This window comes from Hoplias malabaricus, chromosome 7, assembly GCF_029633855.1.
Source record: "Hoplias malabaricus isolate fHopMal1 chromosome 7, fHopMal1.hap1, whole genome shotgun sequence".
Classification (NCBI taxonomy): domain Eukaryota; kingdom Metazoa; phylum Chordata; class Actinopteri; order Characiformes; family Erythrinidae; genus Hoplias; species Hoplias malabaricus.
In genome coordinates, this window is record NC_089806.1 from 10,110,251 (window position 1) to 10,122,278 (window position 12,028).

The 12,028-nt window shown below is 42.4% G+C and overlaps 1 protein-coding gene across 1 annotated transcript; it reads left to right on the forward strand.

Moving 5' to 3' along the window:
* The first annotated feature begins 559 nt into the window (after window positions 1–559).
* hsp90ab1 (heat shock protein 90, alpha (cytosolic), class B member 1) lies at window positions 560–6,602 on the forward strand. The gene is made up of 12 exons (XM_066676949.1): window positions 560–702; window positions 1,931–2,074; window positions 2,334–2,540; window positions 2,837–2,996; window positions 3,123–3,256; window positions 3,478–3,792; window positions 3,953–4,118; window positions 4,244–4,434; window positions 4,554–4,701; window positions 4,833–5,101; window positions 5,455–5,788; window positions 6,027–6,602. Exons 2-12 carry the CDS (start codon window positions 1,931–1,933, stop codon window positions 6,140–6,142), a joined length of 2,184 nt encoding a protein of 727 aa, XP_066533046.1. The 5' UTR covers window positions 560–702; the 3' UTR covers window positions 6,143–6,602.
* The last annotated feature ends 5,426 nt before the right edge of the window (window positions 6,603–12,028 follow it).

The following is a 12,028-nucleotide window of genomic DNA, read 5'->3' on the forward strand; positions in this document are numbered from 1 at the left end:
TAAAAGTAGTTTAGATGTAACTTTAAACCTTTGCCTTTATTCTGTGCGCACAGATCTATGAATATTCAATGAGTTCCCAGGCTTTATACACCCCCCCAGCCCCACCTGTCTGCCGCTTGCCTGCTGCTTGAAAGCCCCGGATGCATCGGTTTAGAGTTGTACCCCAACGTCCGCTCATTTGAAACGGTCGTTTTTTGAACACTGCAGTTTCAAAGGGGAAAAATAATCAGCATTGACAGGTTTATGTGCCATGATGTAACTTCTAATGTATTAACAACACCACACAAACGTGTTAATAAAGCTAAACACTGGATTTTCTCCAGAGTAGCCTTTTAATGCTGTTATTGCCTGAGAAATTTACTTGACTGTGCCCGAACCTGACTAGTTTTAATGTTTATTCCAGGAGCAAACTTGAAATGTACTATTGTATATAGGCAAATTATGATTTTCAGAATGTGGCCTTAAAGCAGTATGAGTTCAGAATAAATAATTAAAATGTTATCTGCAATATTTTCCCTTTCAGAAATTAGTCATATGTGCCTTGTGTGTATTGTAGCTTCAACCCAGCCCGCGGACTGATACGCCGCATGTTCGCAGGCTGCATATAAAAACCGGCAGCTGCGCCGCAGCAGCACTTGTTGGTGGAGCACTGAAGGGTTTTGGCTGCATATTATTCAAGAGAAATCAACGGAACCAATCAAGGTTCGTTTTTTTAGGTTTATTCAACCTTTTCCACCTTTGTTTATGGGATAAAATAATACACGATACGACCTGTTCTTGTTTTTCAACCAGCAGTTAACGGTTTATAAAAAAAAACCGGCAACAAAGAGGAGAGGGTTAGAGAAACACGTTCTGTCTAATCGTGATATTGCCGTTTAATCAGATTTAGATGCTTATTATAATTACGTTTTATCCAGTCGTTTTGTTGGCTAGTTATTTTATAAAATATATTAAGCATATACGTACATTAACGTACGTGGCTTTAGGTTTGGCCTTCGTTTTCTGATTCTCATCCCTGTTTTTCTGTTCCAACTCTGGCGCAGTTTAAGGTGGAACGGAAATGGGTAATTTTAGCCATATAGAGATTATGACACGGATTTATGTGTCTCAGGTCATAATTGATTAAAACAACGAGGAAGAAAAATGTAGAGTCATTTATGTCAGTTTTGTAGCCCCCAAAAGGCCACTTAAGGCCCTGAAACTCAAAACCTTAATATTAAAATTGGTTCGTTTTATGTAGCGTTAAGTGTATAATGTAAACCTGTCCGAGGCGGTTCGTTATATAAAAGTCCAATGTCTAGTGTCCTAGAAGCCATGTGGTCTGACTTGTAACTGCCGTTTTCCCTATAGCTCTCATTGTAATGTATTGTCGTGTTCATTAATCGAGACTAAGTAAACCACACGACCGGTTACGATATTCTTAATTAATATTGGGCCGTGTCCTTTCAAATTCGTTGGGTACAAATTGTTCCAGTTTGAGTTTTCTGTCTCTTGCCCCTTTCCTCAAACACGTGCTCCCTCCATTGTGCCGCGAGCCGGTTTCGCCATGTTGAAGCTGCTCTCTAACTTCCTTCATCGTAATTTAGAGCAGTCATTATGGCGAGGACTCCTTTATTCGTAGGGTTTTTTTATTATCCTTATTTAAACAACATTTAGAGCCGGACTACATGTACGATACTGTATAATACTTGACTAAACACGGTAAAAGGGGCCTTTTAGTTTGTATTTATCTTGTTATTTTTCCTATTTCTCCTCAAATGTGGAACAGGTGGATGTATAATGTATTCAGAACCTGGATATTTTAAGATGTTAATCTGTGTGTCGATCATGGTGTTCTTTAAACAGGATAATCATTTATAGGGGGTGGGGTTGAAGTGAAATGAAAAGTGAAAATGATTTTAAATTGGTCTGATTCATTGCTTTCCTCTAGATGCCTGAAGAAATGCGCCAAGAGGAGGAGGCTGAGACCTTTGCCTTCCAGGCAGAGATTGCTCAGCTGATGTCCCTCATCATTAACACCTTCTATTCCAACAAAGAGATCTTCCTCAGGGAGCTTATTTCCAACGCCTCTGATGTAAGTGTTTTGAGTTGAAGCAGGTGGGCAGCTAAGTACATGGTACACTTGAGGAAATGCTTTGAGCATTTCTGAATTTGGCTTTTGTTGAGATTTGTGAGCAATTAACGACCTGGACTTTCTAAATTCTAGTACTACTTAATGGATGTAGAGTAATTGGTACAAATGCATGTACAACATGCTGACTACAAGTGATTTTTAAGGTTTAATTTTCAGTAACACCTCATCCATGCCTAATGATTTCCTCTCTGAACCATAGGCCCTTGACAAAATCAGGTATGAAAGTCTGACTGATCCATCTAAGCTGGACAGTGGAAAAGACCTGAAGATCGACGTCATCCCCAACAAGCATGAGCGCACTCTTACCCTTGTGGACACCGGAATTGGCATGACCAAAGCTGACCTCATCAATAACCTGGGAACCATCGCAAAGTCAGGGACCAAGGCCTTCATGGAGGCTCTTCAGGTAAATTTGAATGTATATTGCTAAAACAGAAAAGCAGTGTCGACTGTGAAAGTCTGTAAAATTATCACCATCATAGCTGTTATTTCACATATATTAAGAGGGCAAATTATACTTGCTTTAATGAAAATATATTCTAAATATTGGACAGTTCCCCTTTGTCAATCAGTTTTTAAATTTGTAATGTTAAAATATCATTTAATTATTTTCCTGTACTACCTCAAAACATCTTAAAGCTCTAAGACTAGAAGGGTATTTAAAAGTGCATATCTTATTTTCCCCCTGCCCACTACATCTAGGCTGGTGCAGATATCTCCATGATTGGGCAGTTCGGTGTGGGCTTTTATTCTGCCTACCTGGTAGCTGAGAAAGTGGTCGTGATCACCAAACACAACGATGATGAGCAGTACGCCTGGGAGTCTTCTGCTGGTGGCTCCTTCACAGTCAGAGTTGATCATGGTATGCTTATAGATCCAGTTACACCCAAAGTAGATAGTCTTTAAGTTGATTTTAGTAATTTAACTAAAATGAATCCTCTACAAAGTATATATCATTTGATTAATCTTGTCTGTATCCTGTTTGTAGGTGAGCCCATTGGCCGTGGAACCAAAGTCATCCTCCACCTCAAGGAAGATCAGACTGAATACATTGAGGAGAAACGAGTGAAGGAGGTGGTCAAGAAGCACTCTCAGTTCATCGGTTATCCAATCACCCTCTTTGTAAGTATTGGATGTTCTCTGTTTAGGTGCTTCACCTGGTGTCTGAGGATCAGTATCCAGTGTGGGTATCTGTATCAGTAGTTGTGTAGTTACTCTAAGGTTGTGGTGTCAAATTCCCCCAGTTGCAGTCTAAACGTTGCTGTGAGTGATTATCTGGGAATGTTGTACATCCTGCTTCTAACGGCCTTTTTTGATAACTTGTTGTATGGCTCCTCCTACAGGTGGAGAAGGAGCGGGACAAGGAGATCAGTGATGACGAGGCTGAGGAGGAAAAGGCAGAGAAGGAAGAGAAAGAGGAGGAGGAGGAGGGAGAGGACAAGCCCAAGATTGAAGATGTAGGATCAGATGATGAGGAGGACGCCAAAGACAAGGACAAGAAGAAGAAGAAGAAAATCAAGGAGAAGTACATTGACCAGGAGGAGCTGAACAAGACCAAGCCAATCTGGACCAGGAATCCTGATGACATCACCAATGAGGAGTATGGGGAGTTTTACAAGAGCTTGACCAATGACTGGGAGGACCACCTTGCAATTAAGGTACCCCATCAATTTATCAAGGCTTTACATGTCCAGTGGTGAACTGGGATCATAAGCTTGTTTCTTCTCAGTAGTGCATCAACTATTGATTTGTTAATAGCATGCAATTAGTCCTTAGGTCATCCCTAATGAGGTTAATGTTTTGCATTTTGTTTTTCAGCACTTCTCTGTTGAGGGTCAGCTTGAGTTCCGTGCCCTCCTCTTCATCCCCCGTCGTGCTCCCTTCGATCTCTTTGAGAACAAGAAGAAGAAGAATAACATCAAGCTCTATGTGAGAAGGGTCTTCATCATGGACAGCTGCGAGGAGCTCATCCCAGAATATCTGAGTAAGAAAGTCGAAGTATTCAAGAATTACAACTAATTGGTTGGAAGCCAATACTTGAACAGTAACAAGACTGGCTTTAAACATCAGATCTACAACTGTCTGATTAAAGGTTTGTCTCTTCCTTAGACTTCATCCGTGGTGTGGTGGACTCTGAGGATCTTCCCCTGAACATCTCCAGAGAGATGTTGCAGCAGAGCAAGATCCTGAAGGTGATCCGCAAAAACATAGTCAAGAAGTGTCTGGAACTGTTTGCTGAGCTGGCTGAGGACAAGGACAACTACAAGAAGTTCTACGAAGCGTTTTCCAAGAACCTCAAGGTGAGCTTATGCATGTGCTCTGGACACGTTACATCTCACTGTAAATGTCTGGCTCTTATTAATCTGTTCAAACACCTTTGGCTAAACACCTAACATCAGCATTTGTCTTGGCGCTGTAGCTTGGCATCCATGAGGACTCTCAGAACCGCAAGAAGCTGTCAGAGTTGCTGCGCTACCACAGCTCCCAGTCCGGAGACGAAATGACCTCCCTTTCAGAGTATGTGAGCCGCATGAAGGAAAACCAGAAATCCATCTACTACATCACCGGTGAGGCTCAATAGTCCAAATCATTTGAATTAGAACTAGCATGGCATTCCATGACAACTAAAATTCTGTGCTGCGCTCTGTTACAAACAATGACCAAATGTGACACTTCTACTAAACCCTTTTCTTACCAGGTGAGAGCAAAGACCAGGTGGCAAACTCTGCCTTTGTGGAGCGTGTGCGCAAGGGTGGCTTTGAGGTGCTGTACATGATTGAGCCCATCGATGAGTACTGCGTGCAGCAGCTGAAGGAGTTTGATGGCAAGACGCTCGTCTCCGTCACCAAGGAGGGCCTGGAGCTCCCTGAGGATGAAGAGGAGAAAAAGAAGATGGAGGAGAACAGAACCAAGTTTGAGAACCTCTGCAAACTGATGAAGGAGATTCTGGACAAGAAAGTGGAAAAGGTGAAATGAGACCTCTTGGGCTCCAATACAGATTTGGAATTTTATTAATTCAATGGTATTTAACCTTTACTCTGTACATTTTGCCTAAAACAGGTTTCCTAATAGTTTCATGGTTTTTATTGGTGAGTTGATGTAGGAATGCATTGTGTGGTGTCAGGATTGAAATGTTTGCAAGTCAAACAAAGACTAGTGGAGACTGGAGCAAGTGTTTTGCTTGAATTATTTGTGTTTTTGATCATTAACACACTGACCAACCATCTCTAATTTTAGTGTGTGCTTGCTGTTCAGTTGTGGGGCTTTGGAAGTATGTATTAAATTTATTCAATGGCTCTTTTCCATCTGTCACACAACAGGTTACTGTGTCTAACAGACTGGTGTCCTCTCCCTGCTGCATCGTGACCAGCACGTACGGCTGGACGGCCAACATGGAGAGGATCATGAAGGCTCAGGCCCTGAGGGACAACTCCACCATGGGTTACATGATGGCCAAGAAACACCTGGAAATCAACCCTGACCACCCTATTATGGAGACCTTGAGGCAGAAGGCAGAAGCAGACAAGAACGACAAAGCGGTGAAGGACCTGGTGATTCTGCTGTTCGAGACTGCTCTGCTCTCCTCCGGTTTCTCTCTGGACGATCCTCAGACGCACTCCAACCGCATCTACAGGATGATCAAGCTTGGCCTGGGTAAGGGATTATATCTTCAGTTTAATTTAGCCCTGAAATGCTGTTATGGTGGTGTAATCAGATTTACCTTTCAAAAAAGCTCAAATCTTCTAGGAATTTGTTAAATCATAAATAAAAGTAAATACTACACTTGACACTAATTCCCTAATTTTGGCCAACTGTTGCCCCTTCATGACTTCTCCCTTGTACCCCAGAGCAGTCATGACTAATGGATTTGTCCTTACTCTTACTCTCCTAGGTATCGATGATGCTGACGTTGCAGCAGAGGAGCTTAGCACGGCCCCAGCCCCAGAGGAGATCCCACCACTGGAGGGTGATGAAGACGATGCCTCCCGCATGGAGGAAGTGGACTAAATCCTGCCTCTAATACCTTTAGCCTCACTTTTGTAAAGCTATTTACCTTTGCCCTGCCCAAGGGCAAACTTATTAAACTCAAAATGGTTAAATGTCCTCAAAGGGACAATTACTGAGTCATTTCAAGAATTCAGGACTTCTTGGGCTTTTCCTTTTGTTGTACACACACTTGTAAATGAGGGCAACCTGGTTTGTCTTGTCTGTGATTGAAAGTACTCTGTTGCACTGAGCTTTCTGAAGTGAGGTCCTTTGGGGGGGTGTGAAGATGGAGGAAAGGGGTGGGGTGGGGATAGAACATTCCAGCAGGTTGTGGTGGAAGGGTTTGTCTCAGCTGCTCATTGTAAAACTTGGACACCACAAACGGGGTGGACTTGCATATATTCCTTTTGCCTGAGTCCAGGCTTGTGTTCAGTGTCTTGTTTTTGCAGAAATTAAAAGATGTAACACTGATTTCAAAGAATCTTGTCTTATTTGTGGAAGGTGATAAACTAAACGTGTGTGGTAAGTGCTCCAGGACTCTTCTAGCCTTTACCAAGGTGTCTCCCTCCCCCAGTACCTAAGCATGAAGATGGTCCCTCCTCCTGCACAAATGAGCTGTAAGCATTACAGGCAACACCAAAAATCCTGACTCAGTTTTGAAAACATTTTAATTCTAAATACGGAAGGGGGTGTGTGTGGGGTACAGGAGTGTAGTTTGGAAGTGTCACATTTGGGACAGTGAACGACTATAATTACAACTAATTTCAGTGTGTAGTGTGACTTTTTATTTATTTTTTTAATAATATAAAAGTTAGTATTCTGGCAGCAAAGTTAATCAGAAAGAACAGTGTGCTACATGATTCAGCTCTTGTTCTGACAAAAACAACGTATCAAAACAAGCCTCGTAGTACTGAGGGAGCTGAAACGAGCTCTGGGCAGTAATTTAACTCACTTTAAAGTAAACATACTGCATATTAAGCATGAGTTAAGGATCATCTTATGAATGCGAATACAAGAGGTCCTCGGGTTACGTCAGTCCCGAGTTACGATGTTTCGTGGTTACGACACATCTCCCATTTACTGTATAAAGCCTTGTTTCGACTTAAGTGGTTTTGCGTTAAACGTCGTAACGCGAACTTCGTGTTTGGTGTGCGCGGCGGAAGAATACACGGTTGCGCGGCTCGGGACCGAGGAGGATAGGTGTTAGGATAGGATAAGTGCTTAGAGTACGTTATTTGCGTACAGTATATACGTATGTTACGACTTACACCGGAAATCGGTTTACGACGCGACGTAGGAACGGATCAACGTCGTAAATCGAGGACCCCCTGTGTATAGGAAAAGCAAAGGCTTCAAACAGCTTTGAATTACAGAATATTGTTTCGTTGTCAATCTGAGATCTAGTTCAATGAAAATGTAATTCTTGTCTGATTCAGTTTATATCCTAATAGTTGTGGAGCTCAAATGTCCCTGTTTGGATCATAACTTAGTTTATTCGTTTCTGCCAAATTATTCATCATCAGTGAATTTCCCAACTGAGATTAATAGTCTTTTGGTGAATGGGTACCCTGTCTTTATATAACTGCTGTAAAAATCCACTGGGTGGCGCTGCTCACTGACATTGTGTAAGGGGAACTGCAGAGTTTCATAATTTAAAATAGGTTACTTTTCTTTGTTTGACGCCCTAAATCACAGTGCTTTGAGACTGTAGACACCTGAATTGAGAACGTCCAGAAGTTAGTTTTTGACAAAGTTAACGTTTTTGAATGTAATACTGTGAAGAACCCAATATATTGATAATATCGATAATATTTAATCTGGCCCTTATTTAATGATCCATTCTCTTTACATAGAGAAATATAGGTTGAAGACTAGGGCGACTCTGACGCTGCAGGTTACACAGCTCCAGGGTCCTGGCTTCGGTCCCTCCCTTGTTAACTGTCTGCGAGGAGCTTGGTGTGTTCTCCCTGTGTCTGCGTGGGGTTCCTCCCACAGTCCAAACACGCGTGTCGTTGGCGATGTAAAATCATACACAGATGTGACTGGGTGAGTGTATGGTGCCCTGTGATGGACAGGTGTGATCTTACCTTGCTTCCAGTGCGATGACCCTAATCAGGATGAAGCAGTTCTAGAAGATGAATAAAACATCTCACTGCCTTAGTACCTCAACTTAGTTTTAACTTGAGTGTCAGTTCTGAACTGATACTGTAGCTGCAGGAGGGCATGAGTTAAATTCACATCAGGTATACGCTCTGCAGCTACAGGATGTGGTAGTGTGATGTGATGTGATGTAAAGTACAGTAGGCTCTTTTTTCCATTCACAGAAATGTAGGTTAAGGAGCTGTATTTTTGCTGAATTTAGGTTTTTAAAACCTGACACTCAATTCAGTGCAAATAAACGTGAGAAAATTATACCACACTTTGTGTCCAAAAGTTTGTAGACACTGTTTAAAGGTTCACCCATTGTGGGGACATGAAATGAAGCATGGGATGCTGTGGAGCAGCTGTATATAAGACTAATTTCACCGCGCTCAATGCCAAACAAGGGCTAGAGAGCTGTAAAGCCCCTCAACACTGGGGGCTGGAGCAGTGCATCTGTTCTCTGAAGTACTGGAGCACCCTTGGGGTTTGGTGTTGGGTGGTGTTTGTGATCCAGCACCAGTCTTCGAGCATCAGAAACAGATCTCACTAATGCTCTCAAGGCTGAATGCCATTTAAAAAAAAATGTAAATACTCACAGCAGTGTAACTATTTCTAGTGCAAAGCATTTCTCAGAAGAGCAGAGGATGTTACTTTATGGTAAAGATGAGTATATACAGGTTCAAGGAGAAAGTGCATGCACACCTGCTCCAGTCTTCAGTTTAACCTTTTGTGTGCGCAATCAGAACTGTTGCATCATGATCTTTAGGTTTCTTCGAAGTCACATGTCTTAGGGTAAAGATGCGGCGGTGGCGGGGGTGAAGGAGGAACACTCTGCTGAACACTCATCTACATCAGGTGCAGGAATGAATCGCTCAAGGGAACTTCACTTAATCTCCTCTACAACTCAAGCCTCTACGACTCACAATGAAAGTGGGACTCATTCAGAAAGCGTGGACTCCCCAAAAAAAAAAAAAAGGCTCCTAAAACGCCAGCAGATCCACATCATTAACTGAGCTTCTAAAACCACAGGAAGTCATGTTACAGTGATTTTACCACAGTTAAGGGGTGTTGGGCACAACGTGAAGCTGAGTACCTGTTTTAAATCATAACTTCATTTAAGGATGGGTGATACCAATGATTTCTTTCTTTTGAGAGGAGCAAGAGGTTATGAAAACGCTGGAACCCAGGAGTGAAAGTAGAACTGGTCAAAGGTTTGAGGAAACCTGTTCATCCAGTGTTTCCTCTGAAATGAAGGGTGTCAGCTGGGAGCGTGTTCCTCTTTGATAGGGCCGCAGTGTTAACTACTCTGGGGAAATGTAGTATGTATATAAAATGTTGTAATAGTAAACATTGGAACAGTTCTGTGAAGGTCTGATTGCATTCGGTGGCTTTATACCACTCTACACATGCACATGCTAGTGCTAAGCCCTGGGGCCAGACGATCTTAGGCTCATGCTCTTGTACAGAGATTGTACAGCCAGCAGTGAGTTCTCCATCAATGTCAAAAACAGGTTATTCATCTCAGAGGGGGCCTTACAAAAAAAAAAAAAAAAAACATTACCTGTGGCCAAAGAGTAATATTGGTTGGATATTATTGAGGTATGACTTCAGCATGTATGAGTTCTGAGACTGGACCTACCCTGCTGGGCCTAGTTCTGTACTCTATGTGGCCAAATGTTTATGCACACTTGCATGTTCAATATTACAATACGTCTACAATACGTGGAGAGTATTCACAGGAATTATGTCCCTCATTGCTTCAGTAACAGCTTCTACTCTTCTGGGAAGTCTTGATATATGATGATCTGTCAGAAGGGCAATGCTGAGGTCAATAAGATTTGTCCCAAATATATATTGGATGGGGAGGCGCGGTGGCGCAGCCACACAGCTCCAGGGACCTGGAGGTTGTGGGTTCGATTCCCGCTCCGGGTGACTGTCTGTGAGGAGTGTGGTGTGTTCACCCTGTGTCTACTTGGGTTTCCTCCGGGTGACTGTCTGCGAGGAGTGTGGTGTGTTCTCTCTGTGTCTGCGTGGGTTTCCTCCGGGTGACTGTCTGTGAGGAGTGTGGTTTGTTCTCTCTGTGTCTGTGTGGGTTTCCTCCGGGTGACTGTCTGTGAGGAGTGTGGTTTGTTCTCCCAGTGTCTGCTTGGGTTTCCTCCGGGTGCTTCGGTTTCCTCCCACAGTCCAAAAACACACGTTGGTAGGTGGACTGACAACTCAAAATTGTTCTAGGTGTGAGTGAATGTTTGAGTGTGTGTGTCGCCCTGTGAAGGACTGGCGCCCCCTCCAGGGTGTATTCCCGCCTTGCGCCCAATGATTCCAGGTAGGCTCTGGATCCACTGCAGCCCTGAACTGGATAAGAGTTTAAGATAAAATGAATGAATATATTGGATGGAGATGGCTTTTTATCCCCCTCTAGTCAAGGAATGACATTGGTCCTGGTGACCTTATCAACCATGTCAATTCCTGCATTTCCGTGGAGGTTACACAAGCAGTGTGCACATAACTGTATCTCCGTGTCACTTTAAAGGACCCAAAATCTCTCATTAGGTGAGGTGTACACAAGCAGTTGGATACAGAGTGTGGTGTTTTAGGGTAAAGTCAAGTGAAGAAAAGTGGCACAAAAGGTCTCGGTGACACACAAACAAAAGAACACTCTTCCTGTAGACATCTACAAATGCAACACAGAAGCCCACCCCGTGTTTTAACATTTCTTCCATCCTGTGGAAACTCAGGTTTTATGTTCAAAAGAAGTGTGTGGTTTGTCATTTCTAGGTCTTTCATTTCTGAACACACCTACACTGCAGTGTGTCTGTAAAATAGGATGTGAGCTTCTGCAGGAGGTGGCGTTCTCAGTCTGGGAATCCCTCCTCTCCCACCAATCAGAAACATCACTGCGTGTGTGTGTGTTTGTGTGTGTGTGTGTGTGTGTGTGTGTGTGTTCATTGCAAAACAGCATAAAACCCAGAGCCCTGTTAGAAACACTGATTCATCAGAATTTGCTTTGAATAATTGAGGTTAGGGGGGGGGTCTGATTTGCATCATCACGGCTGCTGGAATCTCTGCAGAATTCACCTTTCATTTATTTATTTATTTAAGTTAAATAAGTCACTTACATAATTTTCAAACGGGTTATTTGCAGGATGTAACATTTTAAGAAAACATTATGGTCCATTTAGTGTTTTATAAGTTTTCTAAGCAAATAAGTAGAAATAAATTGTGCACTAAACCTGAAAAATGCAATATCATTGCTCTCCAAAGGAAAACACATATCTCCAACAGGAAGTAAACAGGAAGTAAACTTTAGAAGTCATTCATTCATTCATTCATTCATTATCTGTAACCCTTATCCAGTACAGGGTCGTGGTGGGTCCAGAGCCTACCTGGAATCATTGGGCGCAAGGCGGGAATACACCCTGGAGGGGGCACTTTTGAAGTCAATATAAAAATATTTTATTCCAAATAATTTTGGAGCTTTTGTATTGGTTCATTCGTCCTAAAATTTGAACACAATGTGGAGGACAACCGCACATTTTCAATGATGGTTTAAACTAAATTTCCACAAAAATTTAATACATGTTTTTCTTTGGACAGTGACAGTATACAACTCTGTTCCCTTTAAAGGAGGCGTTAACGTACTGTGACTTAGATAATTATCAAAACAAGTCATTTAACCTGGTGAAGCTAATTACAGCAAGAGTGACCAACTGAAGTTTTCACCATTAAATTAACACATTAATTCAAATCGTTATTTCTCCTAACACA